The sequence below is a fragment of the Malus sylvestris genome, chromosome 6 (genome assembly GCF_916048215.2).
Source record: "Malus sylvestris chromosome 6, drMalSylv7.2, whole genome shotgun sequence".
Taxonomy (NCBI): Eukaryota; Viridiplantae; Streptophyta; class Magnoliopsida; order Rosales; family Rosaceae; genus Malus; species Malus sylvestris.
The window spans coordinates 27808365-27832248 of NC_062265.1; the positions used below are offsets into that span (position 1 = coordinate 27808365).

General features: G+C 38.9%; 1 protein-coding gene and 1 pseudogene across 1 annotated transcript; one reads left to right on the forward strand and one right to left on the reverse strand.

Moving 5' to 3' along the window:
* Positions 1-439: 439 nt before the first annotated feature.
* On the forward strand, positions 440-23684 carry LOC126625580 (beta-glucosidase 13-like). The gene is made up of 11 exons (XM_050294635.1): positions 440-780; positions 897-1090; positions 1182-1251; positions 1335-1393; positions 21808-21883; positions 21975-22052; positions 22138-22225; positions 22782-22938; positions 22989-23084; positions 23173-23207; positions 23666-23684. The coding sequence occupies exons 1-11, from the start codon at positions 708-710 to the stop codon at positions 23682-23684; spliced, it is 945 nt and encodes a 314-aa protein (XP_050150592.1). The 5' UTR covers positions 440-707.
* On the reverse strand, positions 3500-12921 carry LOC126625753 (cytochrome P450 CYP749A22-like; annotated as a pseudogene).
* Positions 23685-23884: the final 200 nt, after the last annotated feature.

The window sequence follows — 23884 nt, forward strand, 5'->3', positions numbered from 1 at the left end:
GCATTGGTTTAGTTATTGATGGGAAGCCTCAAGGCCTACATTTAAAGCCCCACAAAGGCACCTGTTATAACTAACACGGTTTCTTGGATACATATATATATATATATACAATGAAAAAACGACAACCATTTTACATCTGCCATGCTAAAGATGGTAGTGGCACGTCTGAGCACCTAAATGTTAACCTTGATTGTGAGCCTCAAGGCCTATACCTAAGGCCCCACAAAGGCACCTCTCAAAGTTAATGATGTCCTTCTCTTTCAGCCTTGCTCGAATAGCCTCGCCCGAAGAGTCTTGCCCGACGAGACTTGCCCGACAACGCCCAGAAACGAAGCAGAAGCCCGACAGCAGCCCTCAACCGATGCCAACCTCCAGGGGAGCTGTGTGCTCGTCGGCCAGGAAACATCCCCAGCGGAAATTCCTGCCACGAACAAATATAATCTTCTAGAACATATTTTGTTGAAAAGAATTTTCCCGGCCGGCAGTCCTGCTTTCTGTTTTTGGGTTCCTTCCGTATTTTTGGCTGCCTGAAACAGAGCATCTTATAACAAATTCAAACTGTTGAAGCTACTTTATGTTTAGCCTTCAAACTATCCTCTGTTCAACCCAAAACTTGCTTCTGGTTAGTTTTTGAGCTTTCTATTGCTTGCCAATATAAAAGGTGGCAATGAACATCTCAAATATCATCATCTTCTTCGTTGACAAAGATGGCTCATGGACTCATTTCCATTTGTCTCATCACTTTGGTAGCCTTTTTGGCTGTGGACGGTCGATGCCTAGGTAAACATTCATCCCTAACCCTTCTCATTTTCTTCATCATCTTGTTCTCCATTTTTGCAAATTTTCGATTTATGGTCATTTTAAGTGGTTCATGGTGCATTGATATGTTGTTGCAGAAATAGCACATTTGAATGGAACTGAGCATCAGTCCGTGATGGATCATTTTCACGGAGTTGTAGCAAATGTGACAGTGGGCGGATTCAACTTTCAGTTAAATTTAAGCAACCCTAAACTTGTTGAAGAACTGAATATTAAACGATCAGACTTCCCATCCGATTTTCTGTTTGGAGCCGGCACTGCTACCGGACAGGTACATGTTAAAATGATTTATGCATATATAGCGTCAAAATTTCTTTGTTATAATAGATTTGCTTATGTTAATCGTTGTATGTTGAGCGCAGACCGAAGGGTCAGCTAAAGAAGGAGGGAGAGGACCAAGTGGTTGGGATCATCGCATGGAAACACTCCCAGGTTTACATAACCTTAATAAGTTATCTTATCTTCATAATATTCTCCATTTGGATTAATGATCAGCTAACAAATTTCAATTACAGAAAAACTTCGAAACAGTACAAAGTTCCTTATGGCAGTCGATGGATATAAACGATACAAGGTGAGTAGCAAAAGGTCAAAACATCCTTGAAAATCCAGTTAGTTCTTAAAAAAATTAAGCTAAATACTGTTGAAGGTATATGGCTATTGCAAACGAATTATTCGTTATCTTCAAGGAAACATAAATGCTGGTATTACATTCTCTGCAAACACGGTTTCACAGATCACTGCCTTTTCTGATTCTGATTGGGCTGCCGATTTAAATACTCGAAGATCAATCACTGGTTATGTGGTGTACTTAGGGAATAATCCAATTTCATGGCAGTCAAAGAAACAAAATTCAGTGTCGAGGAGTTCTACTGAAGCTAAATATAAAGCCTTAGCGCATACTGCAGCAGATATAGTTTAGATACGAAATGTATTGAAGGATTTAGGAGTGTTCTTGGAGGCTCCACCTACTATTCATTGTGACAATATGTCTGCAATTGCACTAAGTGCTAATCCGGTGTTTCACTCAAGGATAAAACACCTTGACACGGATTATCATTTTGTGAAGGAGCAAGTACAACAAGGCAATTTGGAGGTTGTGTACATCCCAACTGAAGAACAAACTACGGACATTCTCACCAAAGGTCTTCACAGTCCATCATTTGTTAAACATTATTACAATCTCAAACTGGAAAACCCTAGTTGAGATTGCGGGGGGATGTTGAAGGTATATGGCTATTGCCACATCATCAGTTGACTACCACATCATTTGACACATCATCACAGATTACCATATCAGCTATTGGAGTTAGTCTGTTATCAGGTAGTTAGAGTAATAGTGTAGCTGATAAGGCATATCTGCAGGCTATATAAACATGTACTCTGTGTGTGTGAGAATGTATTGAATCAGTTGAGAAATAACAAAAGCTTTCATTCTTCTTACTCTTTCTCTCGCTCTCATCTCTCTATTTCTTTAGGCTTTGCTGTTGTGTGTTCTGCATACATACATTCATCTCTACATATCTGGATGAATGTTATCATGGTATCTTCGCCATTCAATCTTGATATGTTCACTTCCGCTGTGCTGGTACAAGATTTCTGGTGATTGAAAAGCTTCTGGGGTTCTGGGTAGTTCGATTTCAAGATTATCAGGTGTTATCTTTCTTTATGCACTCTAAGTGTTTGTGTAATTGTCGCAATGAAGAATTTTCTATGCAACATTGAAATTTTGAAGGCCGATAGCCGTTTCTTGATGATTGAAGTGTCACTGTCAAAAGCATGAAGGCCGATAGCCATTGCTTTTTGTCGTTGGTATTGCTTTTTGATTGATGTTTGCGTTTTCATATAAACAAGGCCGAAGCCAGAAGTGTGTGCTCTTAAAATTGGGGTAATTCTTGAAGAATTGTTGAGCAGTGGGTGTTTTCTTGATAAGTTGTGATACTTGAAAACTGTTTGCGCAGTTGTGTTCTTAAAATTGCTTCAGATTATTTGTGATTACAGTACTGTAAAATCATGGCATTTAGTTCTGTGAAAATTGAGAATCTTTTGGGCATGATCACTGTGAAGTTGAAGGAAGATAATTTTGTCAAATGGGATTATCAGTTTCAGTCTGTGCTTAAAGGCTATGATCTCTTTGATTTCTTTAATGGCGAATCTCAGTGCCCTCCAAAGTTTATCATAAATGCTGATACTGGTGTAACTAAAGAGGTCGCTACTGCCTATAAAGAGTGGGTCAAAACATACATTGTTGAGGTTTTTTGGCCAAACCCCATATTCGTTGCTTTCGGGTCTTCCACACAACAATTGGTATCAAAGTCCAGACAACGTTTGGGATTGGTGAGGCTCACAAGTTGGAGAGCTCATTTGAAATTTGGTATCATGTAGCTCTATTTAAATTTGGATCGTGGACGTCAATTTGGAGATGGCTCGAAACACTGCAGGGGGAGTTTGTTGGTGTGGCTTTGATCGAGGTAAAATTGGAGTCCCACATCGGACAGGTTTTATAGACTTGTAGTTGAGATTGAGGCGTCTATATTAATGCTTGGTTTTATATAGGCTGTTTGTCGGCCCCTTCCATATTCCACATAAACAATTCCTAATCATCGGTCGGTTACGTTTGCATCTTCTTGTTGGATTCTTTATAACAAACCAAAAGAAAAAAGCAAAAACTTGTGACAGATTATCCAAAAGTGCTGCCAAAGTAAGCAGAATAATATCTTGAAAAAGATGAAATGATAGTTGATTACATGATACTTTGCAAGATTCATGCACCACATTCGCCTTTGCAGTTCAAAGTGGGTGAAGCATTACCTGAACTCCGTGTTGTGGACGAACTGTCACATACTGAATGGGCAAGTGAACATAACCTGGGGATAGAGTGAAGGAGTAGCGTTGTAGAATCATTGACAGAGCAATCTTTGCTTCATTGATTGCAAAGTTTAAGCCCACACAACTTCGAGGTCCTATTCCAAACGGCACAAATGCACCTATGTTATTGTTAGTTGCTTTAGCAACCCCTTCAGCAAATCTCTCTGGTTTGAAAAGTTGTGCGTCCTGTCCCCAGATTCGAGGATCGTGGTGAAATGATAGTTTTGAGATAAATAATACAACATTAGCAGGAACAATGACATTTCCCAGTCTAACTTCCCTTTCAACTTTCCTTGCAAAACCAGCAACAGGGGGATATAACCTTAGAGACTCATTGAAGATCATACTCATCTGCATGAACACGAAAAATGGATACCAAATCAAGATTACTTCCAATCTTAATTCAAGCTTAATTTTGCCACTTAAGATAAGCAGTTGATTAATTAGTGGTTCACTTTCTTACTGTTTTCAGTTTGGTAATGCCATCGAGATTTGGAGTTTGTTTCCCAAATAATTCTATGACCTCCTTTCTTGCTTCCTCTTGCCAATTCGTATGGAGTGCTAGAAGAAAGACGGTCCAACCAAGCAAAGTATTGGTGGTTTCTTGTCCAGCAAAGTAAAAAGTCTTGCACTCGTCAACCAAATCATCCACCGAAATCCTCTGGTCGTCATTGGCATCATGACGAGCCTTCAAAAGTAATCCAAGAAAATCACTCCCGAAGCTGCCTTCATCTCCACTCATTGCCGTCTTTTCTCTTTTCTTAGCGATATCCATTATGGAGGCATATACACCTTTCTCAAGTTTTTCTGCTTCGATCTCATCACTAGTTTTGAAAAATTTACTGCAACATTAAGCAAAAAGACTAACAACCATGAGAACACAAGTAGGGATGGGCAAATACCCATTGGTTATGGGTAACTGCGGTTACCCGCCCATTTAAATTAAACGGTTACGGTTATGGGTAACCGTTTAGATAAATAAACGGTTATAGGTATAACTGTTTATCTGCGAAATTTAAATGGACGGTTATAAGTATTAACCACGGTTATAAACGGGTAACCGTTTATCTATTTATTTTATATATGTAAAACTAACACCGTTGATGCAAAAAATCAGTGAGAACTTTGGTACAACAGAAAATGTTAAGTTTGTAACCTTCGCTAGGTTGCTCCGGTCACTAGTATGGATAAGTATGTAAATGGATAGAGATAAGGAAGTAAACACAAGATGTACGTGGTTCACCCAGATTGGTTACGTCCACAGAGTAGACGAGTTCTCATTAATTGTGAAGGGTTTACACAAGTACATAGGTTCAAGCCTCCTTTAGTGAGTACAAGTGAATGATTTAGTACAAATGACATTCGGAAATACTGTGAGAGAATTATCTCTATTTATAGAAAAAATTTTCTAGTTTCATTCTGACATTGACACGTGTCATGTTGTGATTGGCTTCTGATGTTGACACGTGTCGCGCTATGATTGGCTTATGATGTCGACATGTGTCGCGCTATGATTGGCCTCCTGGTTGGAGGGAAACTCTTATGGGTCATTGACGGTATAACGTTGACCGGTGCTCAGTAGTTTCGGGATTGGTCAAGTATGGTACAAACAGTGCTCCCCTAAGTTCCCAAGTGAGGGAAGCTCCTCAGTTGGGGACTTGCAAGATCCAAGCCATTGAGTAATCACGAAATTTCTAAGTACCGAAGTGTGGTATCATTTTCACTTGTCTTATCTGTCTCATATGTAGATGTAACATCTTCTCTGGAAGTACTTTTCCTCAATCCAGGGGTGGTATCTTTAACCGATGAAGATGTGCAAGGTAATGTATCAATTTCACTTGAAGCTTACTTGTAGTTTCGGGCTTGGTCAAGTTCGATACAAACCCTATAGTAGGAGTTCCCCAAGTCGCGGAGCTAGAAGATTTGCCGAATGAGGTAACAGACAAGGTAAGCAATCAGACTTCCAAGCAAGTAACCTGGATCAGAGGTTCGACTTCGGCTTCCGATTGATTGTTCACCTTCTCCTTGTGTCGTAAATAGCACCAAGGATAAGGAGAAGCAAATGGAAAAGAGATGATATGAGATACTTTTGCTTTTAAAGAAGTAACTTTCCACAGACTTATTCTTGAACTGGGCTGGAGGGTTTTCTGGTTCCCTCCAGAGTATAACGCATACTCAAGAATTTGAGGATCAAAACAAGTCCATCAAATCTAGAATACGTTCGACCTTGATGATATGGGATACTTTTGCTGTTGACAAAGTAGTGGATGTTTCGGCACGTGTTCTGTTACGCTTGTCTCCACATGCTTCCTTGTATCCTTCTCACTTGCCCTATCTGTTCCTCAGGCAGATGTGATATCTTCTCTGGAAGCATAAGATGTTGAAGATGAGTACTCGAGAGCAATGCCAGCTAAGTAATCAGGCAAGGTGTTCTAGGCAGTCAGTTCTGACTAAAAGCTTGATTCCAAGTGCTGACTGATTGCTCTCTTTCTCCTTGTTTCGCAGGTAAGAACAAGGCCAAAAGAAAAGACAAGGAAAAAAATATGATATGGGATACTCTTACTTTTAACCCTGATGATATGAGATACTCTTGCTCTGATGTGGTTTGTTTGCAGAGGTATTATTGGGAGGAAAAGAAGCTGAGTATTTTGAGAGACTCTGCTGAGAGTGCCCTCTCAGATGTGAAGAAAAGTTGAGCATTTTTTTTTATTTGCAGGTTTGCCTGGCTGTGGAGGATAGAGGTTGACATATATAGGAGTCTCCCTAACAACAAGTAGTATTGCTATTCCTTTACCCTTCTTGGTCGTAGCAATGTAGTGGGAGCTGCAAGCTTCACGTGTTTTAACTTTGTCAGAGCACTTTGAAAAAGTGGTATGTGGTATCTAGAAAGCTGATGTTGCGTGTGAAGATTGCAGACAAGCTTTATCTAAGGAAATCTGGATCTCGAAGTTCGGAGAACGGTGCCTCTTCAGTTTTTGAACAAGCAATCATGTCGGGGATCTGGCTCTCGAGATTTAGAGAACGGTGCATCTTCGATTTTTGAGAAAGTAATCCTGTTGGGAGTCTGACTCTTGAGATTCGAAGAGCAGTGTCTCTTCGATTTTTGAGAAAGTAATCCTGTTGGGAGTCCGGCTCTCGAGATTCGAAGGGCAGTGCCTCTTCTATTTTTGAGCAAGTTATAATGCTATTCCTTTACCCTTCTTGGTTATAGCAATATAATGGGAGTTGCAAGCTTCGCATGTTTTAACTTTGTCAGAGCGCTTTGAAAAAGTGGTATGTGGTATCTGGAAAGCTAATGTTGTGGGTGAAGATTGCAGACAAGCTTTATCCAAAGAAATCTCGATCTCGAAGTTCGGAGAGCGGTGCCTCTTCAGTTTTTGAACAAGCAATCCTGTCGAGGATCTGGCTCTCAAGATTTAGAGAACGGTGCATATTCGATTTTTGAGAAAGCAATCTTGTTGGGAGTCTAACTCTTGAGATTCGAAGAGCAGTGTCTCTTCGATTTTTGAGAAAGTAATCTTGTTGGGAGTCCGGCTCTCGAGATTCGAAGGGCGGTGCCTTTTCGATTTTTGAGCAAGCAATCTTGTTGGGAGTGTTTTCTCGAATGTGAGTAAAGGTTGGACATTTTTGCCAGTCTGCCTTGCCACAGAGCATGGAGGTTAACACACATTGGGACTTTCTTGTTATCAAACAGTGGTGCTGTTCCTTTACCCTTGTGGGTAATAGTAGGGTAGCTGGACCTTCAAAATTTATGTGTCTAAATTTTGTCAGAGATCTTTGGCAAAGTTATCTGTGGTACCCGAGGAGCTGATGTTGCGTGTGGAAAGTGGTGCCTCTTCAAAGTCCAAATAGTGGTGCCTCTTCGGAATCCGAAGAGTGGTGCCTCTTCGATTTTTGAACCAACGGCCCTATTGCCTTTTCTTTTATAAGGGCACCAATTATGTGCAAGGAGTAAATTCAGAGAGTTATTGCTTGTAGGAATTTTCCATTTACTTCAGAGATTTATTGCACCTCATTTCTCCTTCATCATTTCTGAGAATGTCTGGCCCATCCGACCGTCGTTTTGACTTGAACTTTGGTAAAGAGGCAGCCATGCCTTCTCAAGACAACATATGGCGTCCATCCTTCTTATCCCCTACTAGTCCTCTTACCGTTGGGGACTCTGATGAAGAATAATATGACCGTTGCGGTGGTGGCCAGGAACCTTCTCTCCCAAAGATAACAGACTACTTTCCAAACGGTCTGATGAGTTGGCTGTTAAAGATTCTCTGGCTCTCAGTGTTCAATGTGCAGGTTCTGTGTCTAATATGGCCCAACGCCTATTTGCTCGAACCCGCCAAGTTGAATCATTGGCGGCTGAATCGATAAGTCGCAAACAAGAGATTAGAGGGCTTAAGCATGATAATAAAGAGTTGCACAGGCTCGCACATGACTATGCTACAAACATGAAGAGGAAGCTCGATCAGCTGCAGGAATCTGTTGGTCAGATTTTACTTGATCATCAGAGGTTTGTGGGTTTGTTCCAAAGACATTTATTGCCTTCGTTTTCTGGGGCTGTATCGCGTAATGAATCTCCAAATGATCAACCTTCGGTGCCTCCTCCTTCTAGGGTTCTACTTAGCACTGAGGCTCTGAATAATCACCCTATGGTGCCCCCTCTTTCTGGGGCTCTGCCGACTGCTGAGACTTCTTCTGAGCAACCTTTGTGAAGGCTCCCTCTTGTTTGTTTATTTTTATTCATGTATATGTACATATTTGTAACTTATCGGAGATATCAATAAACAAGCTTTACTTCATTCAACGTATTGTGTTAAATACACCAAGGCCTTCTTCACTAAGTTCTTTGAATTTTTCCTTTTGTTGAAGCTTGTATGTTGAAACTTTGTGAGTGAAGCATGTAGGTTGAGGTAGTGCTCCCTTAATTTCTCGATTTAGGAAAACTTCTCGTTTAGAGACTTGAAAAATCCAAGTCACTGAGTGGTCGTGAGACTTCCGAGTATCAAGGTGCAGTAGCATATAATAGGAGTTCCCCAAGTTTCCGGTCGAGGGAGTTGATGAATGAGGCATTTCCTTTCTAAATGGTAGCCCAAAACTCTTTCTTCATATATATTTGTTTTGAATTTTTGAATTTTTGAATTTCAGAAAAAAAATTAAAAATAATAAATATAAGCTTTGGTGTTGAAGTTTTGATGTTAAAGCTTTGTAGATGAAGCTTTGAGGTTGAAGCTTTGTTGGGCACCATGAATTGATTTTGCTTCACACTATCTTGATCAAGATAGTGTGAAGCTTTTGTAGGTGAAACTTTTGTGTTGAAGTTTTGTAGGTGAATTTTTTGTGGGTGAAGCTTTTGTGGGTGAAGCTTTTGTAGGTGAAACTTTTGTGGGTCAAGCTTTGTAGGTGAAACTTTTGTGGGTCAAGCTTTTGTAGGTCAAGCTTTTCTGGGTCAAGCTTTTGTAGGTCAAGCTTTTCTGGGTGAAGCTTTGGTAGGTGAAGCTTTTGTGGGTGAAGCTTTTATGGGTGAAGTTTTGTTGGGTACCATAAATTGATTTTGCTTCACACTATCTTGATTAAGATAGTGTGAAGCTTTTGTAGGTGAAGCTTTTGTGTTGAAGTTTTGTAGGTAAAGTTTTTGTGGGTGAAGCTTTTGTGGGTCAAGTTTTTGTGGGTCAAGCTTTTGTAGGTGAAGCTTTTGTGGGTCAAGTTTTTGTTGGTCAAGTTTTTGTAGGTGAAGCTTTTGTGGGTCAAGCTTTTGTAGGTGAAGCTTTTGTGGGTCAAGTTTTTGTGGGTCAAGCTTTTATAGGTGAAACTTTTGTGGGTCAAGCTTTTGTAGGCGAAGCTTTTGTGGGTGAAGCTTTTGTGGATCAAGTTTTTGTGGGTGAAGCTTTTATAAGTTAAGTTTTTATGGGTCAAGCTTTTGTAGGTGAAGTTTTTGTGGGTGAAACTTTTGTGGTTTAAGCTTTTGTAGATCAAGCTTTTGTGGGTCAAGCTTTTGTAGGTGAAGCTTTTGTGTTGAAGTTTTGTAGGTCAAGCTTTTGTGGGTGAAGCTTTTGTGGGTCAAGCTTTTGTAGGTGAAGCTTTTGTAGGTCAAGTTTTTGTGGGTCAAACTTTTGTAGGTGAAGCTTTTGTGGGTCAAGCTTTTGTAGGTAAAGCTTTTGTAGGTCAAGCTTTGTTGGGCATCATGAATTGATTTTGCTTCACACTATCTTGAGTGGAGTCATGTACCACTGGGATTTTCTTTCGTAAGTCTCCATCGCCTCCTAGAAGTAGGAAAGTTTGAGCAAGGGCGTGTGATTTTTCCTTGGACTCGCCGTACTGACTTCTAGGGCGAGTCTGTCGGAATACCTCAGAGTCTCCTGTACCTTCATATTCCTCTAGGACATGTCATTCCTTCCCTAGATTGGCAGCTGGCCTGGGTCATGGGAGGGGACCGAGTCTTTCAGAAACCCTTGGATCATTGATCTTCAAGCATATGTGAAGGAGATTCTCTCAACGTTGCTTTAGGAAGTCTCGGCAGTCACGATAAACGATTTTCGATCTTTCCAACCCTTCTGCAAGAAGGTGTTTTCCTCCACTTCTCCTGCTTCGGGTCGAAACAGCTGGGTTGAGAGAAGTCTCATGTTGATCAATGTTTTGATGATTAGCTCGCTCCTCATCAGGGATACCCATGTCGAAGGAAGGTGACCCTCCATGTTAGGGGGCACCCAGGTGATGATTGATGTCCACAGGGGTAACGAGCTCGCATGTTTGAGTACGCCTAGTTTCGTTGAGCGTCTCAAAGAGCTTCTCATACTGCTCCTGGAGGACCTCATTCTTCATTGCTATCTTGTTGTTCTGAGCTTCTAGTTCATCGACTTTAGCTTGAAGAACAACCCTCTTTCCTTCATTCTTTCGTTGCTTTGCACTAGGTGCAAGAGGGGTATCATTCTGTGTGATGTGGCTTCTTTCGCTCCCCATGTTGGAAAGGGATGTCTGGTCAAAAGATAGTGTACGAATGGTGGAAACTAGCTTAACAAAGTTGAAGAGAATGGGAATAAGTGTCGTTCCCACAAACGGCACCAAATGTTGATGCACAAAATCAGTAAGGACTTTGGTACAACATAAAATGTTAAGTTTGTGACCTTCGCTAGGTTGCTTCGGTCACTAGTATGAATAAGTATGTAAATGGATAGAGATAGGGAAGCAAATACAAGATGTACGTGGTTCACCCAGATTGGCTACGTCCACGAAGTAGAGGAATTCTCATTAATTGTGAAGGGTTTACACAAGTACATAGGTTCAAGCTCTTCTTTAGTGAGTACAAATGAATGATTTAGTACAAATGAGATTAGAAAATATTGTGAGAGAATGATCTCTATTTATAGAAGAGAGTTTCTAGTTTCATTCTGACATTGACACGTGTCGTGTTGTGATTGACTTCTGATGTTGACACGTGTCGAGCTATGATTAGCTTCTGATGTCGACATGTGTCGCGCTGTGATTGACCTCCTGGTTGGAGGGAAACTCTTCTAGGTCTTTGACGGTATAACGTTGATCGGTGTTCAGTAGTTTTGGGATTGGTCAAGTATGGTACAAACAAACACAAACCATGTTCTCGATCCAATAATACTTAACACCCAATAAATTAGCAAGGAATTCATTGGTCATTCTCTTAATAACACTACTACAGGAATGATGATTCTCATCATCAAGGAATTGGCCAAATTAATTTAAATTCCTTGCGGGTAACCGTGAAATTGACAGAAATACTTTGACAGAAATGTTTTCTAAACAATTTTTGTAACCCAATAATACTTAGCAAATATTATATTTACCTTATTTGGTAACAGTTAAAAATATCATCCGTAAACTATTATTTCAATTATTAGAATGGTATAAGGACTTAAAAAATTGAAATATGGAAATGTATGATGAATGTACCTATAAAAGTGTTTAATTGTCAAAAAAAAAAATTATGACAATTTTTTTTTTTTAATTTTCAAGTTATTAAAAACATGTAGACGGGTGAAAAAGGGTAATGGTAAAAAAAAAGAAAGATAAACAGGTTAAAAATGATAAATGGTTAAACGGGTATTAAACGGTTACGGTTAAATGGGTATGCGGTTATGGGTATGGTTAACCGTTTATAAACGGTTATGGGTATGTGTATAATCATTTAGGTAATTACCCAACGGGTAAACGGTTATACGGGTATGAGTATAAACGGTTATGGGTAAATTAACCGCGGTTACCCGGCCGCATAACCATTGTCCATCCCTAAACACAAGTACTCCTCCAACAAAATGCGGAATGAACTGAGATTACCTGATGCCAGGAATTCTGACTGTGAGGGCGTTTTTAGAAACTAGGAAGGCTAACTTCATCAACATCTCAAAAATTTTCTGTCCTTCTAAATAGCTGCTGCCAAATGCTGTTCTCGAAATCACTTCTGAAGTGAACAACCTGAACTCTTCAAACACCTCAATTTCTTTTTCTTCATAATTTCTCCACCTTTCAAGCATCGTCTCAGCACTAGCTACCATATCCGGAAACATACTCTAGACAAATAATACCGTCATGCTATCAAAAAATTTAGCTTCAGTAATCTTTACCACAGTAACTGTAAAAAACTTACTTTTAAACATTCTCCATTGAAGGCATGGGTAGCAAGCTTTCTCAATTTTCCCCATTTTTCAGCTTCAGGTGTTGTCACAAGACCATCTCCTAATAGCTTCTTCTCAAGGGTAGTGGGCTCTCTTTTCGGATAAGATTTATCTTTGTTACTCAATATCACTTTGCATAACTCAGGTTCCTCCGTAATGACCAACTGCGCAAGAGAACCATGCCACTGAAGATAATTCTTCCCTACAATTTCGTACAAAAAAATGACCAAAATGTATGTGGGAACAAATTGAAACAACTGTTAACTAAAAGTGAGATATAGCTTGTTAGTTGTTACCATATATCTGTGACCAAGAGTGTATGTGAGGTACAACTACAGAAACTATGTCGTGAGATAAATTCTTGGGCCTGCGCATGACTTCCTTTTTCATGTCGGAGATTTCTTTGGTGTTTCCATGGAAAAGTCTGTAAGGAGGACCTTTGATCCCCTGCGCTTTCATCATTTTTTGTATCCGAATCGGAGTCCACCATAGTTTGTGTAGGATCTTGATGAGAACAAAGACAAGAAATACACACAGAAGGCTTGAAAGAATGGCTACTATGCCTCCCAAAGAACTCATTTTTTGTTGACTGATCAAATTTTCTCGAGTCCGGAGTCCAAAGTTTCCTCATCTTTATCCTCATGACAAATGACCCCACACGTAAACGTGTTAGCTTCTGATTGTTAGCTTACTTTTCTGACTACTTACTACAATCCAAAAACATTGCCATAGTATTAGATTTGATAAAATGGTTACAATGTCGGGTGCTATCGACTGGAAAAGGATCGGATGGAAAAGTATCGGATCCTTTTTCTAGAGATTCGGAGAATCCTTGATCGTGATTGTTTATCGTATATTGTGTGATCATAAATTATTTAAAATTTTAAATTTTAAAATTAAATATAAATAGTACTTAATGAAAAATGAAAATTGACCGTACGATGTACGATAAAAAGTCATGATCATGGAATCTCCCGGATTCCTAGGAAAATGATCTGGTCCTATCAAATACCTGGGATTTGTAGCCACATAATTTTTTTTGTAATGTTAGAGAGACTAAATTTGAAGATTAAATTTGCAAACTAAATGACGTGTTACCAATAAAAATAAGTACGTTTATCAACGTGTAAGTAATAAATCAATCATCAACTTCCATGTTTTTTAGTTTTCAAAATTTTATCTACAAATTTAATCTCTCTAGCATTACTCTTTATTCATTTTTTTAGGAATAAGGTTTGGCCGTTGAAAGAAGAGCAGCAAATCTTGCTAAAATGAATAAGTCCTCAATTATAAATGAACACGTGACCAAACAATTATTGAATTAAAAACTTAAACTAACATCACTCTAAATAAATGAACATGTACTTATTTTTAATTGGTTTTTCAACCTGACTTGCTATTCTTCTTCCAACAGCTATTGTGCTTTTCCGGGTAGTCAATACTCCGCATTTAAAAGTTGAAAGAATGACTCCTATGCCTCCCAAAGAACTCAATTTTCAACAATCCGGAGTCCAAAGTTTCCTCGGCTTTATCCTCAAGTCAAATGACCCATCTAGAACACCTAAACGTGTCAGCTTTAGCTTAATTTTCTAACTACTTTTCTGACTACTGACTACAATCAAATGACCCATTCATTTCTTTGGAAATAATTTTTGGCCCTTGAAAAAAGAATAACTATTCATGCTAAAATGAATAGTTCCCAATCATAAATGAACATGTGATTAAACAGTTATTGAATTGAAAACTTGAACTAACATCACTACAAACAAATGAACACATATTTAGTTTTAAGGATAAATTGCCAAAATGGTTCTTGAGATTTACATAACTCATCACTTTGGTCCTTGAGATTCCAAATCGATAAAAGTGGTCCCTGAGATTGTCCACCATCCATCATTTTGATTATTTCGTTAAAAACTCTGTTAAGTGTCCTAGAGCTCTTGACCGGAAGTTTTGGCAATTTTCAAAACTTCGTAACTCAATTGTTTCTTAACCAAATTCGACCCATAATATATCAAAATGAAGATAGGAAAGTGTAGAATAAGATTATACCTATTTCGAAGTCTAATGGTTGCCTGAGTAAGGTTGATTGGTCCGAGTGAAAACTTGAAAACTCGCTGGAAACTGAGTAAACTTTAAACGTTCATAACTTCTTCAATACTCAACGAAATCAAGTGATTCAAAAACGAAAATCATACTTCTCAATGAGATAAAGAAAATGGTACCTTTTTTTTTATGGCTAAATCATACTTCAAAATAGGTATAATCTTATTCTACACTTTCCTATCTTCATTTTGATATATTATGGGTCGAATTTAGTTAAGAAACGATTGAGTTACGAAGTTTTGAAAATTGTCCAAACTTCCAGCCAAAAGTTCCGGAACACTTAACGAAGTTTTTAACGGAATGATCAAAATGATAGATGGTGGACAATCTCATGGACTACTTTTATCGATTTGAAATCTCAGGGACCAAAGTGATGAGTTATGCAAATCTTAGAGATCATTTTGACGATTTAATCTATTTTTAATTATTTTTCAACATAATTCGATACTTGCCTTTCAACAACCTGCATTGTTTATTTATTCATTTATTTATAATGGTAATCAATACTACACATTGTTAAAAATTGAACTTCCTTTACAAAAACAGAGAGCAATGAACTTCTCATAACTTTCTATCCGCAGATGGCACTACAAACTGTATCCACCCTTAAATATCATTAGATATCTCGGATGGATAAGGTTGTTATTATGACTGTTTGTGAATTAGCTGACATGGCATAGCTTCTTGGTTAGAGAGTAGGTGCTCTTTCAATTCAATGCATTCAAGTTTTAATTCTTCTTTCACAATTTTTTTTATACAACAATATAATTACATTAAGAGAGTGAGAATAGTTGGTTTTGAACTCGTCATTTTTTTTGTCAAATGATAAATTTTAATAGATAAGTTTACTTCTTCCGCAAAAATATTGAAAAAAAATTCAGGTACTATACAATTCCATTTATGGTCACCACCAATCTTTGAGACGTAAGCTGCTACTTCATGTGCTGCACAGTTGTTCACCCTACAACAAACTCAACAGAACTAGCAAGGGACCATATATCATAAATAAGCCCTTCCGTTGCTGCGTCAACTTCAATTTCTCGATTAACCATTCGTATATAATTAAGAGTTTTCACTTATAAAAAAAATAATACCACTAAACCGTAGTACTAAACAGTTCTAAGATATAATAATAATAAGGGTTTTTACCCCAAAAGAATTAGGACCACATTTTGTAGACCGTAAAAGAACAATACTAAACACTATTTGGTTTTTAAACATTACCACAATATTAGCTACAAATATGGGACCCGTCGTGAAATATTTATCAATCAAAGTATGAATATATATGGAGTTTGTGTTTTCCGCCCTTACTGCAATAAAATCTGCTAGAGTCTGAAAAGAATTATCCCGGCCGGTATTCCTTCTTTCTGTTTTTGGGTTCCTTCCGTATTTTTGGCAGGCTGAAACCGAGCATCTAAAAACAAATTCAAACAGTTGAAGCTACTTTATGTTTAGCCTTCAAACTATCCTCTGTCCAAACCAAAACTTGCTTCTGGTTAGTTTCTGGGTATCCTATTGCTTGCCAATATAAAAGGTGGCTGTGGACATCTCAAATATCATCATCTTCTTCGTTGACAAAGATGGCTCGTGGTCTCATTGCCATTTGTCTCATCACTTTGCTAGCCTGTTCATCTGTGGAAGGTCGAGGCCTAGGTAAACATTCATCCCTAAGCCTTTTAATTTTCTTCATCTTGTTCTACATTTTCGCAGGTTTTCCATTTATGGTCATTTTAAGTGGTTCATCGTGCAATGATATGTTGTTGCAGAACTAGCACATTTAAATGGAGCTGAACATCAGTCCGTGGGGGATCATGTTCACGGAGTTGTAGAAAATGTGACAGTGGGTGGATTCAACCTTCAGTTAAATTTAAGCAACCCTAAACTTGTTGAAGAACTGAAAATTAAACGATCAGACTTTCCATCCGATTTTATGTTTGGAGCCGCCACTTCTGCTGCACAGGTACATGTAAAATGAGTTATGCATATATAGCCTCAAAATTTCTTTGTTAAAATAGATTTTGTTATATTAATCGATGTACGTTGAGCGCAGAGCGAAGGGTCAGCCAAAGAAGGAGGGAGAGGACCAAGTGGTTGGGATCATCGCATGGAAACACTCCAAGGTTTACATAACCTTAACAAGTTATCTTATCTTCATAATTTTTCCATTCGGAATAATGATCATATTGGAAGTGATGTATTGGACGTGATGGAAGTGAGTGATGTACTTGACGTGATGAAAGTGATGTACCGTCACTTTTCCTTTGTTCCTTAATTTACTCCTTAATTCATGATCTTATGTCTCCCTTGAAACTTGTAATTATACATTTGCTACACGTTAGCTAGCTTATTCTTTTTGGTTCTTTATATGGCCTATTATTAGGCTTTGTCTTTTTAGCCTTTAAGTCACTCTCAAGCTCTCTATAAGAGCTTCTCCCTTGTACTTGGTTTCTTATGATGAATTATACAAATAGTTGAAACTAAAAAGTTCAATATGGTATCAGAGCAGGAACCATAGGGTTATGTCTATGTTGTTTTTCTTTTGTTTCATTTTTCCTTCTGTTCATCATTTGTTAAGATGGCAGAAGACAATCCATTCAGTTCTAAGGATACAAGTTCCTCAACCTCAACACCAACCAACATGATACATGGTGAGATCAATCCAAACCAACGACTGTGCTCAGTATTGTTGAACAAGTTCAATTATTTGCCTTGGTCAAAAACCGTCTCTCTTGCCCTAGGAGGAAGATCGAAGCTAAGGTACGTAAATGGAACCATCAAGCCTCCAGAATCCACCTCACTTTCTTTTGATGCATGGCATTCAAATGATCAGCTCGTAATGTCTTGGATTCTCAACTTGATGGAGCCCAAGTTGTTCAAGCTCTTCAGCTATTCAGGATCTTCACACCTATTCTGGGAAGATGTCAAGGAAATGTATGGCAGCCAAAACAATGTTGCCCGTGTATTTGAACTAAAGAAGAGTCTTGCTGGCCTAAAGCAAGGTGACCAATCCTTCATTCAGCACCTTGGAAGCATGAAATCTATATGGAATAAGCTTGATCTATACCGTCAACACACAACCGAATCCGCTGTGCTCTTGAAGAGGGCTGATGAAGATAAAGTGTTTCAACTGTTGGCAAGCTCGAGAGCTGAGTATGAAGATCTTCTTAGTCATTTGCTAATGACTCCAGAATTACCATCATTCATCAGCGTGTGTCATGCAGTTCAAAGGGAAGAAACTCAAAGAAAGGTAATGCATATTGAGCTCAAGTCTAGCTCTGAGGCTAGGGTTTTCACTAGCAACCACAAAATCTTTGGTGAAAGAGTTTTTAATGGGAAGAAGGCTGATTGGAAGTGCACATATTGCAACACTAAGGGGCCCCTACGGGGAAAAATGTTGGATCTTACATCCTGAGTTAAAACCTAAGTTTGACAAGGAAAGGAAAATGATCAAAGATAGGAAAGGGTTTGCTTCAAAAGCCCTTCATGCAACTAAGTGTTCAGCTGATGAGATGGCAAACTTCACTTCAAATCCGATTTCCTTGATTAATGAATTTGCTACCTTTCTCCAAAGAAAGAACGGGACCATTGAGAATGAAAAGATGATCATTGAAAACTCCACTGCCATGCTTGGAAAATTCGCTGACTTCTTTGAAGGTTCAGATACCACAACACACGACAATATCCCAGGTATTATCAGTGCACTCTCCACTGCTCTCAATGCATATCTCACACATGATTTTTGGATTGTAGACTCAAGTGCCACTGATCATATAACTAATAAAACATCTTGTCTACATGAGTTTCAAAAATTATCTAATCCTACTCATGTATCTGTAGCAAATGGTAAAGGGGAACCTGTTCTAGGAAAAGGAAAAATTAGGTTGATGGGTAATGATGTAGAGTCCACTGCACTTTACGTACCTTCATTTCCATTCCAGCTTTTGTCCATAGGAAAAATCGCGCATACTTTGGACTGCCTTGCCATATTTTCTCCTTATAATGTTGTGTTTCAAGATAGAGTCACTCAGAAGAAGATTGGTGAAGGGTTTTTCTTAAATGGTCTATACTACCTCTTAAAGAAGTTCAATCTTGTTAAAGATCCCATTGCCAACCTAAGTCATGCCCAGGAGTACCAACTTTGGCACCAATGTCTCGCTCATCCCTCAGAACTAGTGATGTCTAAGTTATTTCCAAATTTTTGTAAAAGCACACATGAGTGCGAGATCTGTCAAATGTCAAAATCCACTAGGCTGCCTTTTGTATCCTCTCAGTCTAGAACCAGTAAGTTTTTTGAAGTTGTTCACTCAAATGTTTGGGGACCTTCTCATGTTGAGTCATTCGATGGATACAAGTATTATGTCACTTTTATTGATGATTATTCTAGGGTTACCTGGTTGTATCTTTTAAAGTTTAAAGGTGATTTTTTGAAGCTTTCAAAAGACTTTCACAAACTAATAATCAATCAATTCGCCTATAAATTATATACTTTAAGGTCAGATAATGGCACCGAGTATACATCTAGTAACATGTCCAATTACTTGAGCAATCATGGCATCTTGCATCAAACTAGTTGTGTTGGTACACCACAACAAAACGGTGTAGCTGAGCGAAAAAATAGGGATTTGTTGGAGAAAACAAGGTCCATTATGTTTCAGATGCAAGTTCCCAAGAGATTCTGGTCCCAAGCACTTCTCACTGCAACCTACATCATTAACAGACTTCCAACTTGTGTATTGAATGCTAAGTCACCTTTTGAAGTCATGAAAGGAAGAACTGTCGATTTGACTCATCTTAGGATCTTTGGATGTACTTGTTATGTCCATATCCAAGCTACTCATCGTGATAAACTAGAACCTAGAGCTGTGAAATGTGCATTTATGGGGTACTCTAGTTCTCAAAAGGGATACAAATGTTATAACTCACACACTGGGAAACTTGTTGTCTCTAGAGATATTCGGTTTGATGAAGTCACTCATTTCTTTCACAAGGATTCTGAGAATAATCCTCAGGGGGAGAGTCTAATGGACACCTTTCCACTGCTTACTCCTAGAGAAATTAATGCAAACCCCCCAAACCCTATCATTAATTCCAACATTGATGAAGTGGTCAGTGAGGAAGTACCCAGTGCTCCAACACCACAACCACAAGCTGCAACTCCACAATCTGTAGTAGCACCAAGAAGGAACCCTGCCCGAGATCAACATGCCCCGTTAAGGTTACAAGAGTACGTTACGTACTCTGCAAGGTACCCTATCTCTGAAGCTATTACTTACCAAAAATTGTCAGCCTCCCATGCATTATTTCTAAACCAATTGTCAAACAATCTTGAGCCAAGAAGTTTTCAAAAATCCGTGTGTACACCTGTGTGGCAAAAAGCCATGCATAAAGAGCTTAAAGCATTGGATGAAAATCAAACTTAGAGTGTGGTTGATCTTCCCAAAGGCAAGAAGGTTGTAGGGAGTAGATGGATATACAAGACAAAATTCAATTCCAATGGTACCATTGAGAAACACAAGGCTCGATTGGTAGCCGTGGTTTCACACAAACCTACGATATTGATTACAATGAGACTTTTGCCCCGATTGCCAAAATGAACATAGTGAGGGTGTTGCTATCAGTGGCAGTCAATCACGAGTGGCCCTTGTTTCAAATCGATGTAAAAAATGCTTTCCTCCATGGTGATCTTGAAGAATATGTGTACATGAAGCTACCTCCTGGACACCTACGAGAAGGTGAACCTAACAAAGTTTGCAAGCTTCATAAGGCTATATATGGACTCAAACAATCCCCTCGAGCTTGGCATTCCAAACTAAGCTCAGTTCTTGAAGTTGCAGGGTTCAAAAGAAGTCATGCTGACTTCTCCTTATTTGTTCGCAGTGGTGTCCTATGCAAGCTCGTTGTGCTTATATATGTTGATGATCTTATAATTACAGGGGACAATGTGAATGAAATCAATGCTCTTAAGTTCTCTCTACACCAACAATTTGCTATCAAAGACTTGGGAGTCTTGAAATACTTTCTTGGCATTAAGATGGCCACTTCTTCCAAGGGGTTATTCTTAAATCAAAGAAAATATGTAGTTGATCTTCTTGATGAAGCACACATGCTTGAGTGTAAACCTACTCGCACTCCCCTTGTTAGCAAACTTCAGTTGGATGCCAAAGGTGAGCCTTTCTCCAATCCTGGTTTTTATCAGCGCATGGTTGGAAAACTTATTTACCTCACGATTACTCGACCTGACATTGCTTACTCAGTGAGCCTTGTCAGCCAATTTATGCACTCTTCTACATTGGTTCATTGGGAGATTGTCAAGAGAATACTTAGATATCTCAAGGGTTCGGTGGGTAAAGGCATACTCATGAAGAAAAATGGGTCCACTCATATCATGCCCTACATTGATGATGATTGGGCTGGTAATGCCCTTGATTGAAAGTCCACCACAGGTTTTTGTTCTTTTGTTGGAGGTAATCTGGTCACCTGGAAGAGTAAGAAACAAACTGTGGTTGTAATATCCAGTGCTGAAGCTGAATATAGGGCCATGGCAGCAACAGCTTATGAACTTATATGGTTGAAGAGTCTTCTATTTGATCTTGGCTTCACCAACAAGGAACCAATGTCGTTGTTTTGTGACAACCAGGCTGCAATGGATATTGCTTCTAATCCGGTATTTCATGAAAGGACGAAACACATTGACGTTGATTGTCATTACATTCGTACACAAGTTCAATCCAATGTCATCAACACTATATACACTAGAAGCCATGATCAACTTGTTGATCTCTTCATGAAAGCTCTAGACTCTACCCCATTTCAACGGTTGTTGTGCAAGCTTGGATCAATTAACCCTCTTGATCCAGCTTGAGGGGGAGTATTAGAAGTGATGTACTGGACGTGATGGAAATGAGTGATATACTTGACATGATGGAAATGAGTGATGTACTTGACGTGATGGAAGTGATGTACCGCCACTTTTCCTTTGTACCTTAATTTGCTCCTTAATTCATGGTCTTATGTCTCCCTTGAAACTTGTAATTATACATTTGCTGCACGTTAGCTAGCTTATTCTTTTTGGTTCTTTATATGGCCTATTATTAGGCTTTGTCTTTTTAGCCTTTAAGCCACTCTCAAGCTCTCTATAAGAGCTTCTCCCTTGTACTTGGTTTCTTATGATGAATTATACAAATAGTTGAATAGTTCAATAGATCAGCTAGCAAATTTCAATTACAGAAAAAATTTGAAACAGTACAAAATTCCCTATGGCAGTCGATGGATATAAACGATACAAGGCGAGTAGCAAAAGGTCAAAACATCCTTAAAAATTCAGTTTGTTCTTAAAAAAAAAAAAGCTAATATACTCTAATCTGAATTTTAGGAGGATATTAAGCTTATCAAGGACGCTGGACTAAATTCTTACAGATTCTCCATCTCCCGGAGTAGGATTTTACCAAGTAAAAAACATTTCTTCTTTATTTTGTTCTTTTAAATTTTTTTTTTAATCATTTATAAGAAACTGATGCGATGTTGATGGATCCTACGCAGAGGGAAGCGTAAGTGGTGGAATTAACCAAGAGGGTATTGATTACTACAATAGCTTGATCGATGAGCTAATAAAAAATGGTGAGAAAGCTACCAGTTTTTATGTACTTGGATAGTTGAATTAAGTATGTGTTTGGCTTAATGTATTTTCTGCGTTCTAACGCAGGCATCACACCTTTCGTGACGATTTATCACTTTGACATGCCACTAGCCCTGGAAGAGAAGTATGGAGGCTTACTGAATCGCTCATTCGTGTAAGCCTTTTTCGAAAACCATTTTGCACGCATATGTCATTTTGTAAACATGAATTGAAAAATATGGACTTCATAAGATAAATAAAGAATATAAGAGCAAGTCCACCCTTGTGGATTGCTCGGGGGACATGTACCAGGAAAGGGCCCGAGGCCCGGTGGACAACCCTCCAGCCTTGGAGAGCCCGAGTGAGGGTGGGAGCCCGAGCACAAGGGGGTGGGGAATTGACAGGCCTGCAGCCCGAGGGCCAGGCATTTTTTTATTTTTTTTGTGTCAGCCCGAAGGCCTGCAACCCCATTTCCATGTTTTTTTTTATTTTGTATTATTTAAAAAAACAAAAAAACTAATATTTTATTACCTATTGCCAGGGGGAGGGCTCCAAGGGTGGAGATGCAAAAGATAATTACTGTTCATTAATGGTAGTTACTATTCATTAAAGGCAGTTACTGTTCAATAGGGTGGATTGAATAGTGGATTGCCAGGGGGGAGGGCTCCAAGGGTGGAGTTGCTCTAAGATCAATCTCATAATGTATAATAATGATATGGTCGATTTTCCAGGAATGACTTCAGAGACTATAGCGAGCTTTTATTCAAAAAGTTTGGAGACAGAGTCAAACGTTGGTTCACAATTAATGAGCCAAACATTCTTGCTCAATATGGTTATGAACTTGGGATTTCCCCACCAGGGAGGTCTTCACTTCCATCAACCCTTTGTGCATTAGGGTCTCTTGTGTGAAGTGTTTCGAGACCGTCGGTCCATGCAAGTTTGGTGGTAACTCGTCAACAGAACCTTACCTTGCAGCCCACAACATTATACTTGCCCATGCCACTGTGGTTAAGCTCTACAGAGAAAAATATCAAGTGAGAGACTCGAGGAAATTCATACGAATTCAACTGTTTCAACTTTATAATCTTATTACTAAAATTTAGTTTGAATGTCATCTTCTAGGAACAACAAAAGGGTGAAGTTGGAATAGTGTTTGGGTTAAAACTTAAACTTTGGGCTTAGAAGAGAGTTGGCCCAAAAAAAGGAGAAAAGCCCGAAGCACAGCCCAAGTCCAGAAGGCAGAAAAGGCATTTCCCGATTAGGTGCAGATCATTTGCACCACTTGCTCACCTACCCAAGGGCCAAGTGGTATAGACCAGCCAGCTAATCAGCCCAAAAGTACTTTATGGTGGCAGTACAAGTAAATAGCTGATGAGTCACTATCCTCCAAACTGCATTCGGGCAAGATTATTGCTACATGAGGCCAAGCCAAGGTGTTTATAAAAGGAGAAAGAGAAGTCAGAGTCAAGGACACTCAAATAAACAAATACAAGCACAAACTCTGCTCAAAGCCAGATTTGTCTTTAAAACGAAGCTGTAGTCAGCCCAAGCCTTCATCCCTTTCGGGATAAACCCTTTGTAATAGCTCTGCTACCCTGTTCAACTCTTGCTGTAGTATCGATTTCTTTCTGTAAACTCAGCTCCCAACCCTTTTTCTAAGCTTTCAAATCTCCTGATAAACCACAAAGATAGGAAGTTGCAAGACGATCAGCCTTGCCCGACCCTTTTTGTTTTTGTCTTTTGATTCATTAGCCTAGCAATATGTTGTATACTACAAGTTGTATCCAAGTTATTTCTAGTAATATGGCTATTAAAAGACTCTCTCCGCACTTGA